The 23,928-nt window shown below is 37.9% G+C and overlaps 1 protein-coding gene across 1 annotated transcript in view; it reads right to left on the reverse strand.

Moving 5' to 3' along the window:
• SLC2A13 (solute carrier family 2 member 13) overlaps positions 1–23,928 on the reverse strand; it is a 146,420-nt gene that overhangs the window by 33,137 nt on the left and 89,355 nt on the right. Inside the window, exons 5-6 of the mRNA XM_071423888.1 lie at positions 13,735–13,898; positions 9,528–9,648 (exon numbers count right to left, since the gene is read on the reverse strand). Coding sequence (XP_071279989.1) covers positions 9,528–9,648; positions 13,735–13,898 — 285 coding nt within the window. The remainder of the gene's footprint in view (positions 1–9,527; positions 9,649–13,734; positions 13,899–23,928) is intronic.

Raw genomic sequence — 23,928 nt, forward strand, 5'->3', positions numbered from 1 at the left:
AAAAAGCAGTTAAAAAAGAATCAAAGACAGCATGTGCTGAGGCTGCTAACTCTAGAAATAAAATATATAGTAGTTTCAGGTTTCTTCTTCCCTCTAGCCCCATTATTTTCTGCTAAACTATTTAAACAATTTGAAATTGAGCACATATTCTGATATATGTGCTCAGAGTAATATAAATAATATAGGCTATAGAATATACCAGGAAAAGAAATGCACAGTTTAATACTTACTGACATTAAACAATTTCTACAGAGCTCATTCCTGTCCTCAGAAGTACCTTATCAGTCCTATCAATATATATATATTGAAATTTATGTCAGAGGATGAATCTTTAAAAATATTGGCAATTCTTCAAATCCACACCAGAGATCAGTTATGGCCTTGAAGGCTCTGTATGAGAGTACTCTTGGATGTCTAGGTAGGAAAGGAAATTTGCATCCAATCATAAACAGGACACATGCTTCCCCTAGTTATCCTGAGATATTTATATTTGTGCTAAGTTTATGAGCTAGTGTCTTGAAAACAAGTTTATCTGTGAAAAGCCAGTTCAAAATTCCCAGGTAGGCTGGTGGTCTGTAAGATTGACAATTCAAGGCTGAAATACCTGGGAGAGATTATTTGATATTGATGAAACCAGGCAGCAGTACAGCAGAAAGGTTTTACAAGGAGCCTGTTTCCCTCCCTGCTTGCCAGCTGGGCTCCTAGGCAACCCAGACAAGGCAAGTGTCTGGAGTTCAGATGCTGCAGCCCATGAGGCAGAATAACAACAACCAGGCTCCAGAAGTCCAAAAATGCCCAGCTTCTCTGCAGATCAGTGCCATGAACTCAACAGAATAAAGGAGCCTGGCCTCTCAGTTCATGGGGAGCTGCAGGAATGGGATTTCTGCTCAAACATCACAGCATGTTTGCTGAGGAGCTGAGGGACTGTCAGCAGAGTAGATACCCCCATGTTACCATGATATTTTCTGAAAAATCCCTTCACCAGGATTTCTTCTCCTGGGAAGATGAGAAGCCTCAGCTTCTCCATGTTTTGCTGCTCTGGAATGTGAACTGGAGATTGTTTATCCAAACATGTGAATTGTTTTTAATTAATGGCCAATCAGCATCAGCTGTGTTGGAATCTCTAAGTCAGTCACGAGCTTTCACCATCATTCTTGTTCTAGCCTTCTGATGTATCCTCTTCTTTCTTTAGTATAGTTTTAGTATAGCATTCTTTTAATATAATATTATAAAATAATAAATCAGCCTTCTGAAAACATAAAGTCAAATTCTCATCTCTCACCTTGTCCTGGGGACCTCACATCCCCAACCCTGTGATTCCTCACTGATTCTGCCAACACACTCAACACATGTCCCCTTCATCCAAGCACACAGCAATAACTGATATCTAGAAAGACTGACAGCACCAATTTTGAGGTTCTTTGATAGCAATTTCTTGCCAGCCCGAGCAGCAGCAAATTTCAGAACGCTCTGCTGTGGATCAGCCTGCCCAATTAACTGCTCCTGAGGTTAGAGGTTGATCACAATGCCATCCTCTCCACAGAGATCTTACACTATGTGGATGAATTACTAATTGACTAGCTGTGTACAGTTTTCTTGATAGCAAAATTACGGTTTTCTTTCTTCCTAACAGTGTGGTTTACTAGGCTGTAATGCAGCCTCTAAAAATGTTGTATAAAATCTCTGACCTGCCAAAGTGACCCTCCAGATGCTGATGAAAGGTTCCTAACTACTTTTACCCCCCTGCTTAGAATACTCCATACTTATGTTTGTCTCATCATTACATCTTGCACTTTAAAGATGCAAAATGACCTTGTAAGTAATGACTCCTACAATTCTCAAAAGTCTTGTAATTTGAGCTGCAAGTTTTACCTTGCCACTTATTGTTGAGTGATTTAGCACTAAAAGACCTTTGCCCTGTGCCTTTGCTCTGCAAGTACAATTTCGCTTTTTCTCACACAATTTTGACTTTTTCAAGCTGGACCTCAATTTAAAAAATTTCATCCATTTTCATTTTTTGCCACATTTTAAAGAAGTTTCAACTTTGCTCTCCATTTTCTGTTATCCAAATACAAAATGTAATTGGATAAAGTCAGGATGTTCCTATTGTCCAGCTACAGAAATGCAAACTGAACCTGATAATGCATTCTGGACTGTGTAGCTGTACCAAATGTAGCACCTCATTTCACAATACTCTACTGCATGAGTAGCAGAACAGCCACTCAGAGTATCAAAACATCCCCAAATACAGACTTTTTTTGAGGACAGACTCTTTCCACTTCTTTCAGATCCATCATTCACACTGAGTATATGCTGCAGAATCAGCCTGAGTATGTGAAGAAGACTTTTTAGGGGGAAATCTGATTGATCTGCTACGTGCAAGTTGGACCTGATGATCCTTATGGGTCCCTACCAACCTGAGCTATTACATGCAGGACATTTTGCTCATGTCCTGTCTTCTCCACAAAGTAAATGCCACTGTTGTGCAATTTTTAACCCACTGCTCCTGCTCTGTATGATGCAAATATTCATGTTCCTGAAGATGGTTTTCCTCCCAGAACTGCAGGAACAATAAAAACTGACTCAGGCAGGAAAGGCTCAACGTAGGGACAGGAGGGTCTTGCAGCACCCATCCCATTCAGAGAGAATATAAACTGCAAATCATTGCAGGCTGGAAGGAATGTCACTTTGAATGTGCTGCTTTCTCCTATTTCCAGCTTGCTGGTTGGCACCCTGGGAGCATGACCCTAGCCCAGGTGGATCTTCCATCCTGCCCTCAGGTTACTATGTGCTCCCAAGGCTGCCTATGCACACAGTCTCTGCCTGCCTTAGCATGCACTGCAGCTCCTTTCCATCCCCTTACACAACAACAACAAGCTGGGATCAAGCTTTCCTTGCTGTTCTTGTATTCTATCTACAAGATACAAGACAATGTCTCTTCCTCTAGCCTGGAGCAAAAGAATATGGCATCACTGCTCAGGCCAGGCCTGCCCAGCTGCACTCACCAAGGGACATGGGCAACTGATGAACCCAAACAGCCAAGGCTGTTCAACAAGAAAAAAAAATCCAACCAAGGACTTTTGGACAAATACTGCAGTAGACTTACTAGCTCTGTTGACATGTTAGAATTTTGATACTTTCAGCCAGATGTACAACTAAAGATCTTAGGGAATTTTTGACAAAGGCTTACTTCATTTTTATACACAAACTCATCTCAGTTAGGTACCAGGACCATGTTTAAAACTGCCTGCTGCTTGCACCTGAGGGCTTGTGCTCTTTGCACAGGCTTCACTGCACCTCAGGCATGAAATCAAGCCTTTCTTTATACTTCTGATGGTTCCTTGCTTCCAGAAGTGAAGCACTAAATTCAGGTTACAAATAACTGGACAAGAATATAGGGGATGCTTTAAGCAGGTAAAATGTGTGCTAATTGCAGATACCACTTCCAGCTGTTGTATCTGGGACATAGGAAACCAATTAACAAAGAATGAGAAAAATCCGGTTGGACTTCAAGAGCACTTTCCTGCTATTATAAGAGCCCAAGCAACAGAAGTGTATCTGCTGAGTTCTACCAACACTCTGTGAGATAACACATGTATCTGTCTAGTGGTGTCCATAAGGAAAAGCTATAATTTATAATCACAGTACTTGGATGCTAATTGCAGTTCTGTAGTTTACCACACAGATACTCCAACAGATGTAAGTCACAGTTATGTTCACAGTTATGATCAACCATTTCTCATCTTCAAATCAGGCTCCTGCTCCATCTGTTCCATTGAGGTGATTCTTTGGTGTCCTCCCTAAAGCTCCAGACCAGCCCTGAATCTTTACCCTTCCTGATGTGCCAACCACCTATAAATACATTATCTTTCTTCAAACATTGCTTAAACCTTCTTCACAAAGGCTCCCATTCCTCAACTATGCAACATAATTTCTACAGCCTCACAGAAATTGTTCTCAGCCTCTTGGTGTTTGCTATTTGTGCTTTAGGTGTGGTGAGGATATGAAGTTCATTTATTCTCCTCACCTATCACGGTCCCATGAGGATAATGACTCTACAAACCCTGCCTAGTGCTTAGGGCTATCCCCCTACTGCAACAAGCTCCTTGGCAGCAGACTGTGCTGAAATGCTCACATCACATGAGAGGTGTCCTGATCTACTTGCTTATAGGGATCAATTGCTTCTTGTCTTTGATGATCTTTTCTTCTGAATTTATAGAGCCTCCAACTACAGTGCTTCTTGATTTATTCTTGGAACTGAGCAACACAGACAATAAAGAACAGAAACAACTGACTTACACATACCTTTATTTTGGACAGAGTGGCTGTCTCTGTAGAATAATTTGTTTTCAAAACTATTTTTCCAAAGAGACCCTCCAGGTAGATACTATATTTTCAGCTGCCAGGCAGATCAAATAGAAGCCCTGTTCAACCTTGATTAAAATCATTCTTGTGTGACTAAAACCTGCAGACCTTGTAAAGTGTAACACCATCACTTTGGAAGATTTAAAAAAATCATTCCCTAAGCATTGTTTTGGGTTTTGTTAAACAGCAAAATCTTAGAAGTACTAGCAGAGATGTGAAGTGTCAAAAGGCTACTAAATGAATAACAACTTGTTTCCTCACTAATGCAGAGTTTGAGTCAAAGCATGTGGAAAACTTACCAATGGTTACAGGAACTTCATTGCACTCAGACATTATAGTTCAGGTAAGTTTCTTTTCAGATTTTTGTGTTTAAATTGATGAGAGAAGGTTTTTTTTTCACTCACTTTAAAGTTGCCTACTACATAAACTGACATATTCCTTCCTATGCTTTATAATTTAAAATTAAATTACAAGTTTTGATTGATAGAACCAACATGCCAGCACAGGGAAAATCATTACCAAGCAATATATCACTATATTATTTACTTAATAAATTTCAAGACTATGTTGAGGTCATTTCACAGTTCTGCAACATAAACTATTAGAATTTTAACTATACTTCGTAAGAGCTGGCAAAAGCATTCTCAGACATGTTTATCTCTTTTTATATTCATAATTTTCTGACCTCAATGGCCAAAACACATTACTGTATTTATTATTGCAATTCTCAGTTATCAGAAAGACCAGTAGCTCAGGCACTTTGACATTAGAAAATGAGAATCATATTTTAACAAATACTGGTTCCATGATACAGTGACATTATGAAAAATAGCAATGCCTAGTTTGTTGATAAATCAGATTGTCAATGAGTTCTCAATAAAATCAAGTTCAATACCTAATACACCTACTATATGCAGCCTAAGGCTATTAAATACAATAAAACCAGCTTCAATTACTAGGTTAGCTGAATTTTTCAGGACTGATCACAATTACATACTTCTGCTACCTTCATAAAGAAAAGATACACTTAGCTATCTTATTAAATGGCTGTGCTGGAGTAAATATTGTTGCCTGCATCTCGGTGGTGTGCATTTGTACAAAGGATCATGAACCACATGAGGGTGACTAATTCAAAACTGAACAACAGAATCCTTGTGTGCCCAGCACAGCTGGCCCTGCCTGTGTTATTTTAATCAGTCTGAAGACAATCTGTTCAGGAAGGATTCCGAGAAACTTTGTGTGCTCAGGTATCATTTCCCTAAGATATGAAGGCTGACCTAAGCTTAACACAATATTTACCATTTTCATATAGTAACTGACAGGAAAAATATTGCTTAGGCAGAACAGGTTTGCATTATGTCTTCCCCAGCAGACCGAGTTTCAAGAAGTGCAGAGAAAGACATGAATAGAGACAAACCAAGCAAGAATACAGGGCAGCAGGACCACAGTCATTTTACAGAATGGATCAATGTCCCAAACAGTCACATCATTGATTCTTTAAAGATTGGGAAAAGGTGGGAGGGTAGCTAATACACATGCCCTAACCTAAGCCTCCTTCCAGAATCAGGCAAGTTCCCAGTAAAAATGGGAATGTTTATAGAGTTTTGGTAGTTGGAATAATCATAGGAATGGATAGTTCATCTTTTTACTTCTAAGGTGACAAATTCTGGAATGGTGTTGTGTTGTATTCTTAAATTTACCTTTCAGATTTCTGTGGCCTTGATGATAAGTACAATCACAGCTGCTGAGGAGATTAAGATCAAATAAAACAGGTGGTCACACTGCAAATATCTACACAACCTTATACAGCTGAGTGTGAAAATGAAATTTGATTAATGGATGGTGCAGAGAGGAGCATTCACCCTGTCTCTCCTCAGTGAGATACACATCCACTTCCAGCTCTAAGGAGGCAAAATAAATCACAGTGTTTGGAGTGCCCTGGTGAATTTGAGGTATTTCCGTGATCAATTTTTTTTTTCACAGATTAATGAATTATTTTTTGGCTGCTCAACTATCACATTGTATTCTCCAGACCAAATGAAAATACTTTATTTTATTTATTTTATGCACAGCATATGTCACTGGTTTGTTTTTTGCAACCATGTACAGGTGCCTTGTAACTCCATTTGCATGGCACAGCTCTTTGAGAACACAGTACTCAGCCCTATGTGCTTTTCTTGAATTAGGACAAGGACTGTGCTCTTTATCTGTTAGTCTTTCTATCTTCATTGTTATTCCAGCAGCAGGAATTAGTCTGTGCAGAGGAATATGGATCTGAAGGAACAACAAGCAAACAGACTGTTTGTAGTTAGGTTCCTATTAAGGGTTCCTTAATGGACACCCACACTTTAACACAATGGATTTGCCAACATAAAAAGCATTTTTACTCTGTGCAGTATCAGCAAAGCTTCTACCAGCAAAATAAATTCCACTGATGTTTTCATAACTTATAAATACCTTTTGACACAGACAAACACAAATTATTTTTAGAAAACAGCCCCACACTCTGAAATGCCCAAGCTGCAATCAGGTTTAAACTTTAAGTTTACCTCAGCTCAGAGAAGCACGGTGGCCCCATAAGAGGAAGAGAACTACAAGCTGCAGGCACATACCTCAAGCAGGTACAGGGAGATGGCATTATGTGCTCATCTTCTGAAGTCCTGCTGCCTTTTGCTTCTCCCAAACTTTCTGAGACCTCTTGAAGACTTGTAAGATACAATGCTAAGCAATCTGAGACACCAGCAGTTTTACTAGAATGAGCTAAAATATGGCTTAAGGAGTAAGGGACCACTGCCATAAATTTACTTCCCTTTACTTTGATTGGATATTCTCTTTGTAACTGTCCCTACAGCAACACTTGCTGCCCTACACTGTGGGTATCTGTACAGCAAAGCCATTATTCTTAGAGTAGCAAAGAAAATATGCAAGATTGATGTTATACAGAGTAGACTTTTACTTCCAAAGCCTCAGGTTTGGGAATCTTTTTGATTCAACTTTATAAGTGCCATGGGGAATACCTCCAAGGCCAAAAAGGAGAGAGAGGTGAATCACAAAGCTCAACCTACAGCTTTTGTCTGGTTTGCAGTCCCCATCTCCTCTTCCTTACAAGACCATGAATGTCATGCTGAAGTTCTTCTAACCCAAGTGGAATGCCAAAAACACCATCTACTTTCTTGTGACAAAACCAATATTTTATATTTCATTGAGCTTATTGTCAATGTGCATAGAAAGCCACAGCTGGATCTTAAACAGCCACTTTTCCAAGTCAAATATATGCTTGTATGTCATATCCTTCAGAAATAATTAATACTAATATTCATGATGCTGAAGGAATTCTTCCTTTGGCTCGATCTGGATCACAGTTTGGTGATGTTTTGAGGCATAAAATTTCATACAGTTTTAGGTATACAAGTGTCAAAGTTATTATTAGGCATATAAATCCCTACTTTTTTTTGTACAAACCTTTTAAATACTGGGTGCTGTAGTCTAATTCTATGCTTTGTGGGCATCCGTTTATTATTTTCAGCTCTCCTGGCTTTTGTGTCTCTACTAAAGTATAGCATAAGATTAAAATAGAAGCACCTAAAGCTTTCCCATATGTTGCTCATTATTTCCACCTCCATTCACTTTGATCTTTAAACAAAAAGAGCTCCTTCCGTTTCAAAATACTCTCAAATGAAAATATTTAAATTATTTTATTGCTTTTTTTCCAGAACCTTTGAATTTTTATCTTATCTGCTTTTCCCCACTTCATATCAGAAACAGAAATCATGACAGATTACAAGTACTCCAATTATTCATGAAGTAACATGCCTTTATGAGAACTATCTGCTTTAATTTTCCATGCTTTTGCCCAGAAGTGCACACCATGATAGCCATGAAAATTTCCTTCTTGACTGGCTGTGGTTAACTCAAACATGAAAATTCTGTTGAATATTTTTCTTTTAAGTAGGACTATCCATATTTCCTGTACATAAATTTTATATGGTTTCAGGTTACATTAACCACCTAGCTAGCTTTATTAAATAACAAATGATGAGTTCTGCAAAGGATGCATCTCCTCTCTCCAGACATCCTTTCCAAAAAGTTACTGAAGTACCAGGCAAATCCTTCTCACATTTTTCTTTTAATGTAATCTGATTGTAAAAGGAGAGCATCTTCCCCCTTCACCTCTTTTAACCAAACTACTCGCCATTTGTAGACATCTAAAAAATTGCAAATTATAGCTGACTCTGCAGTAGAAAACAAGTAAAAATATACATTTTCAATACAGGAATAATTCTATCTGATAATATCCTGTGTTGTGATTATTTGTAACTATTTACACCCAACAAGGACCTTCCATCCCCTCCCAAGTTTTCTATAAATCTTCAGATCCTCAGAATCTTTCACCTAAGACATTGCTCAGGCATAAGAAAAGCCACAAACTGTATTTCTAGCCAATATTGCTGTATAACCAGAACTCATTTCTTGATATTTATTTCTACTACAAAAAGACAGATTTTGAACATAATTAAGAATTTCTTCAGCCATTGAACTAGTCTTCTCTGAATAGGGAATTTTCTAGTCTGTCAGCTAAATGAACATAAGAGCACTCACATGTGAATAAACCCCACAAAATATAGAAAATGATACATTCTTAGACCCCTAGAAGTAATGTTATTTGAAACTATGACTGCATATGGAAAATAGGTCAAAGCCTGCACATTCATTGTAATTGTTTATTGGTATGCAATTATCTGAACATTACTTCTTCCTGCTCAGGAAAACAACAGGCAAGGAACCCATCTTCTTGAAGAGTTTACAGCTGCTATACATGACAAGCAGATGAATAAGAGCAAGCATTTTTATAAATTCCTTATAAAATATTCCTGAAGTTGTGTACACTGTAACTTGTAGCAGGTGTGATATATTAGAAGAGGCATATGTGGAATTTGCCACTTAACCACCTTAGTCCAAGAAATTCCAAAGGAATACTTAAGAGAATTTAATCAAAAAGTCTCATTTTCTCTGCAGAGGGAGTTTAGGATTTTAAATTTAGCTGTCTAGTTTGGTTCCTTGTGCTAGGCTTTGTGAATAATTGTCTATTACTCACACAAGGTTGTAAAAATTAATTGGAAATGATCTTCAAGAAGATTGGATGAATGACCATGAAATCTCACCTGTATTTTGTGCAGGTAGAGTTTTGATGTGAAGGATCTGTTGGATTAAGTGTGATTCTTGGCGAGACCTGAGCTGATAGCAAAAATCCCGAAGCTAGGATAATGAGTGCTACAGCAGTACCTAAAAATACAGATAAAGAACAATGTGACACTTTTCTCCAGACACATGAAATAATTCTCTATTGAATGAACTCTGCTTGGGAAAGCAAGGCACCCCATCACTATGCATACAGCATTCCCTAAGGAGCTGTGATAAGAACCTAAGAAAAATACCCTTTGCTACATCCACATCCTAAATTAGGTTAGATATTAAAGTCAAATGCACCAGCTTTCATGTCCAGATACTAAATTAGTAGGTTGAGACTCTTTTAATCTGTGGAATTGATGACTGCTTGAATGAACAGGTATTATTATTTTTGATGTTGAAAATAATGTTGCAAAGGTAAAATTTGTTAGTGGTTTTGAAATCACCATATTTTCTCCACTCCCACATCCAGACTTGCAGGCTTTTCTGTAAAACAGAAAGTAGCACCAGCTTTTTCATTGACTCTAGTTCCCTTTGTGAAACTAGAGAAATTTTACTTTTCGTAAGAACACCATCAAAAAGTGCAACATATCTTGTTTCAAGGAGCACACATAACATCTGCTGGGAAAAAGTCCCCTTCCGTCTTTTTGCTTCCATTTCCCCCAACAAATACCTTGTGCACAAGCTGGACAAAATGACAAGAGGAAGATGACAAAAAAGGTTCACATTTTGTGCAACAGGCCATTACTGGAACATAACTCATATTATTTGCCACAAACACAATACACTGTATCATTTTAATGAAAATTAATAAACCTCACTACTCATGATACTACTGCAGCTGCCTCAAACTCAGACTTTTAAAACTTCACCTCTTGCTACTCGATGACACATTGAGATCTGTGTTGCATAAAGGTTTCCTAGCTGGCAAACACACCAGAGGTATGTGAAAAAACACACCAAAGTATGTGAAAACCTTTCTCAGAAATAAAAATAATATCTGAACATTTTTAAGATTTACATAATAAGGCTATCTGTGAATATGCCTGTGCAGCAGCCACAGCCAACAGGCAGGAATGGCTGGACCACACATTGACCTGAACTGAGGTAACTAAAAGAGCTTAAACTCAGTCACAAACCAAATGTGCAGAAAGCACCTTCCCACCATTAGATATTCCATTCTTGGCTCTCTTCTAGCTATGGCTGGTAGGTACACTAATAATCCCAGGTTTCAGGGAAGGCTGGGTATTGCACTAGAGGTCCTGTACTTTCAAAAGTACATGAACATGTATGTATGTGCCATAAACCAGACAGCAAATATATTTAGAAAGGGTCTATAATCTATCTGTTCTAAATATGCTCTGTGTTGTAAGTCAACCAAATACACTAACACTCACTTCCAGTATCTTTGTAAGTATCTTGTTTCTTTGGAAAAGTACTGAATATGTAAACTTGGCAAAGGAAGTTTAATATGTTTTCATTCTGTGGATGTTTTTCTATGATGAACAAAATCAAACAATCACAGAACATCATTAGCTCAGGTGGGAAAAAGGAAATATCCTGAAGATATTTTAGACCCCCTCTGTTACAAAAAGAGATACAAATTGTACAATGCTCAAGTACCTTTCAAATTGACAATTTCTGAAGGGAAGGAAGAAAACACAAATAAAATGAATAATATACTTGTCAGAGTTCCTGCATGTTTTCCAACTAACAGCTTTGAAGAAAGACATTAACTAAAGAAAAAAGCAGAAGAAAAATAAAGAAATTATACAGATAAGATAAAGAAAGATATAAAATGGACAGGAAACTGAGACAAATCAGTACTTGTAGTAAAGAGAACTAAAACAGTGGGATTTTTTTTCAGAAATTTAGTATAATTTTTCATAATGTTATCTGGAAGGTTCCATTTTTCAAAAGTTTCTAATATTTTGAGAACGATAAAGACATAATGAAATCTAAAACATCTCTGCCAAATGTTTTCAGAAAACAGGAGAAGTTGCACAAGATTACAAAATTAAATTACAGTATATAGGCTTTTAATCAAAATATTAATGTTACTCTCTGATTATACTTGTAGGTTTTTATCTAATAAACATCTAATCAATTAGGTTTTATTTAAAAAAAAGCCCCACATCCTTGCAGCAGCAAGCAAAAGCAGTAGTTTTGTCTTCATTTTATGCAGTGGGAGACTGGGGCATACCTGGCTTCCCCAAAGACCAGAGAAGCTGCCAGTAATAACTCAGTGTAAATTGTAATGTCCTTAGAAATGCAAAGCAAAGTAGAGCTGTAAGATATGTTTACCCCATGAGAAAACTCAACATGGAAAACAAATCCATCAGTAGATTTAGTAATTATCATTCTATTACACAGCCCTCTTGCTAAGGAAAACACATCATATCCACCACTACCTAAATCAAATGTTGCATGACAAAATTCTAACTAGTACAGAGGGATGATGTATGATTTCATGGCTGTCATTATTTGTGTTATCCTTAAGGAGGGACTGTAGGATAAAACCACAGTGAGCATTAGAGCTTGGCTCAAATGATGCTGCAGACAGGCAGCCAGCAGCCAGCCACAAAAAAAGACCATTTTTACTAAAAAATTACTTTGTGTCCAAACATCATTAACAAATAACTCTTTAAATGCATTATGCTCCATTGTTAATTCTGTGTCTTATTGCTATATCCTCCTCTGATCCATGACTAACATGCTTTGTAAGAGACATTTATATCTACATTTCAGATATACAACCTTTGAATATGTTAAGCAGGGCCAAAAAGCAAAGAGCTCTGATAATAAGAAATGTCCATGTTGGTTACCACAGCTATACAGCTGGGTCCAGATGAGCAATAAATTCTTTGAAGGGGCTGGTCAGACTTTTAAAATTATTGGGGTCAAGTAAAAAATCAATCAATCAATCAATCCATCAATCAATCAATCCTCTGTTTCAATAGCCATTAAAGGAGAGGCAGCACCCAAGAATCAGAAGTGTCAATGCAAGGCCTGGAGAGATGCACACCACAGAAAGACAAGACAACAGACTGTCTGGAGGCACAGAAGGACATATAAAGGAGATGCAACTGATGTGGAACAGACTTAAAGTAGCAGTTTGAGATTTTTTTTCATATCTTTAAAATGTGAGAAACATGCTTTGAGTAACTGTGTACCAAACAACTCATGTCACTGTGTTGTTGCTGCTCTGCCTACATAAACACATTCAAATACTCAAGTGCAGATTAACTCAGCTGAGAGCTGGGAATTGCACATCCAGTGACATGGCAGCTGGTGTCCCTCTCTGCTGTGGTGCTCTAACTAGAAACTTGGATCCTTGACAGCAACAGCAGAGCAAAATATGAAGACATGAAACCTTTACAGCTAAACACTTGTGAATGCTATTTCAAGAGGAGCAGGAACAGTTTCTCTTTACAAAACCCTGCTCTTGGAAACATCTGAACCTTCCAGACATTCAGCCAGAGGCAAGTTTGGTCACAGATCAATTCAGCAAAAACGAGCACAGAAGGCAGGAACAAGCAGGGAATTACCATCCTAACATGACACACTGAACACAGGAAGGCTGCTTGCTCTGCCTTTCTCTGCTTTCAAGAAACAACTAAGTGATGAGTTACCGTGTTCAAGTATTTGGACAAAATGTACAAAATCACAATTCTGTCTTTTTGGATCTCATATTGGAGCTGAATTAAAATCACATTAATGCATGTAAGGTATTTACTGCACTGCCTCTGAGGTAACTATGCAGAGAACTGCATTACTCTTTTCAAAGTCCTGCAATGGCTATGCAATATGTTTTCTCTGGTACACCTTCATCAGATGGTTCTAAATTCCAGTTAATAAGCCCAAAATTATATATGAGATTTAAAAACTAACCACCTGTGATGTTCCAGGCATTTGATTCTTAAACTGGAAAAAAAGGCTAAATGAAAACATTGTAAAACATGGCTTCAAGGAAAAGTCACCTGAAAAAATAACTGGCTGTCACTTTTAAATTAGCCTCTAGCTGTGGTATTTTACTAATAGGCTTGAAAACATGTAAGATTTCAGAGAGAAGATGACATCAACATTGTAATTTTAAAGTTGACTAATTTGAAAAATACTGCACTTGAAATTTTATTTTCCTTTAATTATGAGGAAAATATAACACCCTAATGAAACACTCACCTGTTAAGCTACCAAGTGTAAGTTTCCGGCGACCCATTCTCTCAACAAGCCAGACTCCCACAAGAGTAAAAATAAAGTTTATAAATGCTGTGAGTGCAGCCAGCCAGATTGCAAGCCTGTCATCTTCCACTCCTGACATCTGCAAAATGGTAGCACTGTAGTACCTGTGAAGGGAGGGAGGAACAAATAAGAACACTGTTTCTTTCAATTTAGCTCATGTTATAGTTTCTGATTCAATTTGGAAAAGAAGATAACAACTATCAAGTGTGACCTCTTGCATAATGCAGTTGAAGACTGACACACAATCACCCTGGGAAATCAGGCATAACCAAGGCATAACTTGCACCTGACTAAAGTTTTGACTGGAGGACATGAAGAGATGAACTGTCATTCTCTTGGTTTATATTTTCAACAGTCAATCACATTCCGCTAGAAATGGAGTTTGCATTTTTAATTTAAATTAATCTGCCTTTCATATTCATCCATTGCTTTTGCTCTTTTTGGGATTTTAGCAGTCTGTATATTGTCTAGGGAAAGACAGCTTGAAATCAAATAGATTTTCAGTCCTCTTAAAGGTCATACAGAACTAATCTACAGCATCCAATGTGTTGCAAGTCACACTTGCATCCTCCTGGTTTTTGGTCTTACAGTCTTATTTCAGTGCCACTGAGATGCACAAAACCCTCTCCATGGCACTACTTTTGTCTTAACCAAAAAATGATTGCTTTGAAATGCCTTAGCACCACACTGCAGGGATGTGAATCTGCACCCAACAGGAGCATTTGACAGAATGTTCTCCTTTCTAAATGGAATCAATTGTTCCACACAAACAATAACTCATAAAAAATTGAACTGAGCAAAATGAAAAGAGAGGAGAGTGGAAGCCTTCTACCATTTTTCACAGCAATCAAATGAACACAGACTTTGTGCCCATGTTCTTAGGGAGAGCTAAATAAATGCCCAAGGAAACATGAGTACTTTTGTTGATGCTGTAGAAGCACTTTTCAGCTTCTATTAATTTATGCTGACTGAAATACTGAATACTCAAGCCCTCAAACACCTTGCAGTCAACATTCTATCCCACAGGAATAACCATCAAGAATGTCAAAGCTTATTTTTTTTTTGTCTCTGGTCAATATGTAGCTTGCTTTATGTCCCCTTGTTGTCTTAACACCCAGATGTGCTAGCCTCAGGAATTCTAACAGTTCCCATTCCTCTATTCCAAGCACATTCTGCTTCTTACTTCAAATCAACAGCCCGTGATGGGGCAATATGCTGAGATGCCATTTAAGACACGGCCACCCATACTGACCATACTATGCTGGATGTTACCCCCTCACCCACAAGACATTTAGATTCTCCCAGCCCTTTCCTCAGCTCCTCCTCCCCAGTGCAGCCATGGAGGCAATGCCCACACAACCAGCTGGTGGAGCAGCACAACAGGGCCTCCAGAGTGAACCTGCTGGCACTGGGGACCCAGCACCTACAGGTGGTTCTGAGCCAGGCTGGGTCAATGCCCACCCCTTAGAGACTGCAGTGACTCACCCAGGCTCAGCTCCTGTCACAGATCCCAGCCAGGCTGTGGCTCTTGGGGAGGGAAGATTCATGTAGGAGAGACATCAAAACATTAATGTGTCCTCATGTCCTAAAGGCACCCTAAATTCAATTGCTAACTGCCTGTCAAACCTTACATAGTACTGCACTGTTTCAACCACCAAAATGACTCAGTCTCTGATTTCCCAACATGCATTTCTTTTTCTGCATAAGGGTAGGGAAATAACAAATGTCAAGGGTTGGCCCACTGACACCTACTATGAAACTCCTATTTACTTCCACCAGACAAGGTTTCAGGAAGCCAAATTTAACTCCACATATCTAAATCTTCTTAAAATCCAATTCTACTGGGAAGTCAGAAATTGCCAGTTGTCAGCAGCAATGTATAAGGTACTGTCTATACAGTCAAAAAAAAAGCAAAGAATAAGAAATCACATAAAAGCATGTAGATGTCTACTGCCTAATCCCTACAAGAATGCACCTTTTGCCCCCATCATTCCTTCTGGTTGCTTATTGCACTCACAGGTTATATATTTTCAAATAGAAGCCTACTGTTTATCTGTAAGTAAACAGCATATTTCATTTCTGTGGAAAACAAACCAGGGAACTTCAAAATCTGGAAATCCAAATGCCAAGCTACCAAAGCCTGGGTGTTGAGCAGTGATGTTCATAGTTATTACAGCATAGCAACTTATTTTCCAAAATTTAAAAGGGCACTTACATAGATTATAACAACTACTAAATATATTTGCTTATGTTCACCTGTTTTAATGTGCTCAATTTTTACACAAGTCTGTGAAGCCCTGCCTTTATATTAATGTAATAAAATGTCAGTCTTTTCAAGCTCTTCCTGACAAGGGAAAAAACCTACATGGTAGGAAAAGGTTAAATTGTGGTATTATACAAACACAGCTAATACTGCAAGTCCTGCAGGGAATACAGTTTCAGTGACAAAGTTGTGCAATCCTAGCTTATTTTCTAAAATGTAAAGAAAATTTAAAACACATGTGACTCCTTGGAATTTTTAGGCAAATATTGTGTCTTAGAAAGCAAATAAATACATGCAAATACAAAGCCACACAAAATAACTGAGCTGGATATATACAGAAAGATTTTTAATATAGCTGATTTTTGAGGATGTCAAAATTATGTCAAAAATAAGAAATTCAACATTATGAATTGTTAAATCAAAAACCGCAGTACACTGAAGAAAAATTAACCTGAAAACACATCCACATTCAAGCCTCCTCAGACTAATCCTTTGACTCTATACTGAAAATGCACAGTTGTGAAGGAAATAAGGCATCCAAAAACACTTTCCCTCCCTTTTTTCATTTAATGAATTGGGGTTTTTTAAAAGCAACAATGTCGAATGTTTAAAGAAAAGGATAATTTCCTCCCTTCAAGCAGATCTTACAGCTCTGGATGCATCAGAGTTCCCAGCTTAGCATCTTCAGCAGCAGAGAAGCTGCTCACCATGCCAGGCTTTGTAGCTCCCAGGGAAAATCACTGTTTGCCCATAGGGTGCCATCACTGCTCTGAGTGTCCCCATCTTCCACAAGATGCTGCTCCAGCCCACCTGTCATACTAAATCCACTCCAACAAAGCTTCTGCCTCAGGATTTCAGCCTTTTTGGACAGAATTTATAACTCTCATAAAAGTAATAAATAAAATCTAAGGCTCTCTTTACAGAAACCTGAGGAGCTCTTCAAGGGAAAGGCTGCCACATCATCTCTACGTCTGTAATGGATTTTTCAGAATCAGTACCTGGGAGGCAGCCTGGGGAGCTACCACTATACACTTAAACTAAATTAAACCTTCAAATCCCCTGTTTGGCAGTAACAATGTACTGTGTTATAAATGCCTTCAGCATTGACTGAAATGACACAGTGAATGCCACTTACTACAATCAGTATATTATGGTAACACAAACAGAGAATTTAGTACTGCTTGACAGGTAACTACATACATCCAATAGATTCTCTGATTCAGCATGTGTTATTCATGTACAAAGTACATGAAAATGATTTTAAAATTACCATATAATTATGGTAATTAAGAAAACACAGGATTTTTGTTTTTAGTGTCCAAACAGACTAAACTCTATAGCTATTAAGCAAAATAGGTGTACCAGTGTTTGACCGGGATTAAAGACCTTTAGAGGATTAAGATCACCAAGATACACAAAGAAATTCACTTCCTTAAGTTACCACAGTACTGTCACACACCTATTGGGTCATGTGAAAATACTGTTGCAGTATCTGCCGTGAGATTGAAAAAAAATTCCTTTTTTTTAACTTATTTGCTCTGCACCAGATACCTCTTTGCCAACAGTCAGTGTCCTTTTCATGTTCACTTATTTCACCTACTCATGTGGGTCCTTCACAGGTCTCACCTGAAACTTTAAGGGACAGAAATTGTTTTGTTCTTCATAACAGAAAAATAGTAAAATACAACAAGCTGGATCTATTTATGAAAAGAAAAAAATATTAGGCAAGAAAATATTACCAAACTATCTATCAGTCTGCAAAATAGTGTTCTGTATTTTTTTCAGACAGAATCTGTAGCTAAAATCCACTGAAGAGGTAGGTTGAATTTACTGAAGAGATAAACTGGAAAGTAATAGGCAGAGCTGAAGATGAAGATGAAATGAAAGCACTGGAAGGAACAAAGTAATTATCATCCTCCTTCTCTTCCTAAAACAAAGATCAGTTTCCAGCACAGAAAAAAATAGGTTGGAGTCCATAGCACTTGTATGTTTTGCACTACAACAAAAAGCAAAGTAATATCAACTTTTCCACCTTGTCTTTAGTGCCTTTACTCAGTATATGAGTGCCCAACTGTTCATCAGAACCTTTATGAAAGAAAATCACCACTGCCATCCCTGTTTTATAAATGGAGACCACTGGGGCTTTTGGGAGAGAGGAGGAAGAAGAATGACTATTTGCAGTTATCCACCAGTACTACCTGCAGCAGAATAATGACACTCCAGAGTCTCAATGCAGATAAGGGCTGTCTGCAAACTACTGAGTATAAAAGCAGGGAAAGAAAATCCCCCAGGTGTTTTACAAAACATACCTTGTTCAATTATTCATTTATTCTGACAATTTCAGTTAAATTTAAATTAGGTTTAATATATTCCAGGGTATTCTAATGCCTGCTGTAAGTTCTCTGAGATCCCAAAAAATGAAATCAGTCCTCATTAAAATCAATAGACCTGCAGAATGTACATAGCACTAAAAAAAAAAATAAAAGAAAGAAAAATCAATTTAAAGCCAAGGCCAGCAGCAAACAATGGGAAGCGTAGACACAGCAGTCTCAAAAGAGCCAGGAGCCAGCATGCTTAGAGCAATGGGATCTTGAAAGGTAGGTTTAGATTAGATATCAGGATCAAATTCCTTCCTGTGAGGGTGGTGTGGCAGTGGAACAGCTGCCCAGAGAAGCTGTGGACACCCCACCCCTGAAAGTGCTCAAGGCCAGGCTGGGTGGGGCTTTGAGCAGCCTGGTCTAGTGGAAGGCAGAAGGCATCCCTGCCCATGGCAGAGGGCTGGAACTGGGTGGTCTTTATGGTCCCTCCAAACCCACACCATTCTATGATTCTGTGCTTTTCAATTTTAATTAGAAGACATTGCATTAAAGATGGTTTTCTTGCACAGCGTAACAGGCCAGAGAATGGGCTGCCTTCTGGAAAGGCAAGAGGATGCAAAACAGATAAAAGCAATTTAACCACAAGTAAAGCTCCTGAGATGACAAACTGTCCTTCTGAAAAAAAAAAAAAAAAGGAAAAAAAATAGAACCAATCTCAGACCCTATTGCTAGGGACACTGATTGGAGAAAGGGGAGGAGAGTTGAGAAAGCCAACAGTGAAAGACTCAGTGAGAAAAAAACCCTTCTGCAAGGTGAGGCTGGGCAAGGCCCTGGCACATGGGGCAGGGTGGAAGTGTCCAAAGACAGCAAGGCAGCCACAGCAGCCTCTGGCATTGCTGCACTGCTAGGGAGGAGCACCTAAAGCCCCTGTGATGACCCCAACACATACACTCCATGCTGGAATAAATGGTGGAAGCCTTCTTTAACAATGTTACATTAAACAAACACTGTCATTTCATGCTTAATTAGCCTGTTACAGCACCAGAAAAACACACACACCCAAAAAATCCCCTTACAAACCTATTGGCACCAATCCCACATTCATTCAGGGAAAGCTCCAGGATGAGCAATGAGGAATAGCAGCATGCATATGTGCACATGAGTACACTGTAGCTGCAGTCACTACTGGGCACAATGCCCTTACTAGTAACAGTTTTAAGCATATGTCCTGTGTAAAAAAAAAATAAAATAAATAATTCTTTGAAATAACTGGCACAAAAGTCATCCCTGGACTTCAATGCACAGATGTACCCATATTACCAAAAGCCATTTGAGGACTGTTTATAAAACAAACCCAGAAGGGTAATTCTGGAGTGACTCCATCTGAGCTCATATTTGTGGTGGCCAATGAGATCCTTTTCAGCAGTACAGGTTTTGGCAAAAAATATCCTATTTTGACAACCACAATTGACCATTCTAAATCTGCATTCAGGAATTCATATTTTTAGATTTTTCTGGAACCAAATTCTAAGAAACAGCAGGTGTTCAGTGTCTTTCAAATCCATGCCACTCACTTGTGGTGCTTTAATTGAAATTTCTAAATCCAGTCTCAGGTTTTAATATTCATATAATCAAATATCACCCTTGTGATAGATTTCAGACATACACTGCACATCATCAAGATCTCAACAGACTTGTATATTCTCCTTGCTTAGAAAACAAAAGTAATTGTACAGCAAACTTAAACATGTGCAGCATGTGAATATTAATTCAGCAGTGTCTGCTTGTATTACACAATTTTTTTTGTTGTCCTTTGTCCCATCTGTTCTAGCAGAGAAAGGAAAAAATCACAGCAGACCCAAAAAATTTCTTATGGCGGAATCACCAATGTAGACAGATTTTTTTTCATTTCATGTTCAGGATGGGTAAAACCATAGGGTTTATGTTAACATGAGATATAAATGACAATCAAAAAACCCAAAGGATTTCTGATGTCTGAAATCTACCCAAATGCAGCATTTAGATGATTTCAGATTGAAATTTGAAATTTCCTCTTCAGTTTCAACAGTAAAACTTGTCAGAATAGCCTCATTCTTTCCCTCTCACTTACTAAAAATGAATCTGCAAGCATCCCAACTATGCATTTCTGCTTTTCTGCCAATAAACAAAACATCAGTCTCAATTTTTGATGCTCTAGCCTCAGAATTCCATCAGACCTCTTCCTACCCATGCTGTTTCACTCTGTGCCCTGACTATGCTTTGTAGAGATGCTCTGCTTACAGCAGAGGGGAGAACTGGAATATAATTCCCAGTCCAAAACCTTTAATAGAAAAATATATCAGCTGTAAAGACCCAGAACAAGCTTTTAGCACCACTAGAGAACCACTTGCAGAAGCTGAGCTTCTTTGAGCAATTTTACCTGAGGAAACTGAATTTACTCACTCCTCCAAGGATTTAGCTTTTAGCTGGCACTTTCCTATTTGTTATGTGAGTGCAAAAAGATTTCCCCAGTGCTGCAAAGTTGGTGACATCCACACCAGTTACTGGTCATAAACGATAAGAACAATTATCATTAAAGCAGCTACAAAACAAACCTCTGGCAGAGGCTACAAGACACTTCTGGTGTGCTGTGAGATATGTTCAGCACAGCCTGCACAATGGCAGCAAAGGGAGGTGCTGTGACTGTGCTGCCTGCTGCAAGGGACAAACACATGGCTCTTCAGTACAAAAGGGAGGGCTTGAGCACCACACCAAAACTGCCACAGCTACAGAAAGCACTGCAAAGACTCGTGCAATACAGAGCTAAAGGCTAATGTAATAGAGCTAGATTCTCTACAGAGCAGAATAGTAACCTTTTCATCTGTGAACCATGTGCTGCACATCAGATTTGTTTGATAATCCCTGGAGCATATTACATTCTGTATACTTCTACTCAATAGGGAAATTCCATTCTAAATTTATACAGAGCATCTTAGAGTGTTCTTTAAAAGTTATGTATGACTTGACCACATAGGAGAGAACTTGCTGCCACCATTTATTGCTATGTCTTTTGTATAGTATTTACATATATTTTGCATTGAAAATTCAGTGTAGCTGCTAGAAAATACATATAAAACAAAATTTTAGATAAAGTTGAATGAAAATTTCAACACAATAATGAATAAACAGCTGAAAAGATTCTATGCCAGATATTTTTTGAGTCCCTTTTAAAAATATATTTTACCTCCTCTCTGAAATAAATCACTGTTACTTGGAAACACCTAATAAAGGATAGATACAGAACAGTATCTATTTAACAGCTCTGAGCAAATACTTTCCACATCCACAGTCTTGCTTTGTTACCTCCAGGTAAAGATCACTTTCATGTTTATCATTTCCTTGTTGCAACTAATTAAGCTGCCAAGTTTTAAATCCCTGACAGCTTATCCAATTCAGACCAATTATTCTGTGTGCAAGGACAGCTTGACTACATTAAATTTATGTTCTCTGTCCTTCAGAATTCATCATGGGAGCTCAATGCCAAGACAAAAAATCTAAATATTAATCTCAGTTTTTGACTTTGTAACCTTGGAGATGTAATTTAATTTCTTCCCATTTGTTTCTTCTCTGCAAAGTTTTAAATACTTATCCATGCTTCTCATGAGAAGATTTATATGGGGATAATACTTGAAAACAGCCAGAAAAGAAAAGGGAGACAAAGTAGGTGTTGATCAGTTCTCCTCCTGCTCACCTCAAGTACACTCTGGAGGTCTGTGTTACAGTTTAGAGGTAAATTGGACAGGGGGGAATGTCCAAAACGGGGAGATGAAGAGTCAGGTTATTCTTCAGGGCAATGAATGAAAATGAAATCCAGATCTTTCTTTTGAAGTGTTAAGAAGTTAAAATTGTCTTTTGCTGCCTTTCAGACTCTGATTAAGAAGGTGCTGTCAAGGTCATTTTCCTCTCCATCTGAGGAGCCTCTTCTGGAAAGAATGACAGGCCAGACCAGCTCTGCTTTGAACATAATGTGCAGCAATTCCCAACACAACCTCAGCATTTATGTGCTCAAGTGACAGGTACTTGAAAAATGCTTCAAAAGGCTGCAGTAATAGCATCAGCCCTAAGCTCTGCACTTGGCAAACACTAATCACAAGAGCAAAGTGAAGAAAAATGAAGGTATTCTTTCTTAATTAAAAAATGGAGACAAAGAATAAGGAAGAATAATTACATTTCTTTAGTTGTGTATTAATGCTACAACATAGTGAAAAATTAATCTAATCATAACCATACTCACACTCTGTTTTGTACCCATTGATGCATATATTTCCTTACTGGAAATGAATTTAATGTACCAAACAATAACATCCAGGGTGCTGCAATTCTCAGCTAGGTACAGAACAAAGGGCCTCATTGGGAATTAAGCAGAATATGCTGCTGAAATAAAGATTTATTACACACACCTTAGTATGATGAGAAGGCCCTGGGATTTCCCATGTTAATACTACTTCAATATATCAATGTATATATTCAATATATACATTTACAATAAAACCAAGTGCTGAACAGTGCTGAATATAAAAGCTTTAATATACAGGTAGTCTGCTGCATATTATGTTGGAAGTTTCCCTCTTTGAGCTCTAACATCATTTTAAAACATGAAAGATCTGATTTCTGATAGCATCAAACTCGGTGAAAGTACGAACAGGACCACAGTGAAAGGAATAAAGTTAATTAGTCTTTCCAGTAGCTTTTTCTCCCAACCTTCTGAAACAATATTTTTGCTTATACCTTTACTCATCTTATAGTTCTTGAGCAATGCCACCTATCCTTGAACTAAAACTAAACTAAAAATCCAAACTTTCCAGATAAAAGAAATTTTCAACATTTTCTTGTTCCATCAAAACCAATTACTTGTTCAAAGAATAGGTATCTGGTTGTTCTACAGTTTGACTTTGCTTTATAAAATCAATGCACTGTATGCTATTAATCCCATTTGATTTTATCTAATTTTTCTTCACACTTTAATTAATTTTTCTCTTTTTGCTTGCACTCCTGTATTCAATAATTTCTAACTGTAATCTCTTGAACCAAGAGCTGTTCTGCTTTACATTTCTACATCACTTAGCGCAGCACTATCCTGCTTCTCAAATAAGCCTTTAAAATGCAATAATTATACAAATACATTTTATTAGCCTTGAGGCCAGCTACCACAAAATTGTTCATTTAATGAAACAGCTTTCTGTTTTCCTGTATTCTTATGCCAATAGCAATTATTGCTGTCAATGGATTTAATGGTCTCCCTTTCTGAAACTTCCTATGATTCAGCTATTCCTGGATTGGGGAAGGAAAAAAAGTACACTTTCAAGACTTCTCTAACACACTAGTTATTGTATTTTTCTTTTTCTTTAACAATACCAAATATATAAAATACAACAGAATGTATACAGAAAGCCAGAGAAGTCAAACATTCAAATTAATGGAATCAGAAAAGAGGGAAAAAGTCCTATTGCCACACTGACTGTGCCATTACCTTATCTGTGAGATGAATTGTGTTCTACACAGTAATTGTTTTTA

This window comes from Agelaius tricolor, unplaced genomic scaffold (assembly GCF_023055355.1).
Source record: "Agelaius tricolor isolate 1412-34295 unplaced genomic scaffold, bAgeTri1.0.p SCAF_3, whole genome shotgun sequence".
In the NCBI taxonomy this organism is placed as follows: Eukaryota; Metazoa; Chordata; class Aves; order Passeriformes; family Icteridae; genus Agelaius; species Agelaius tricolor.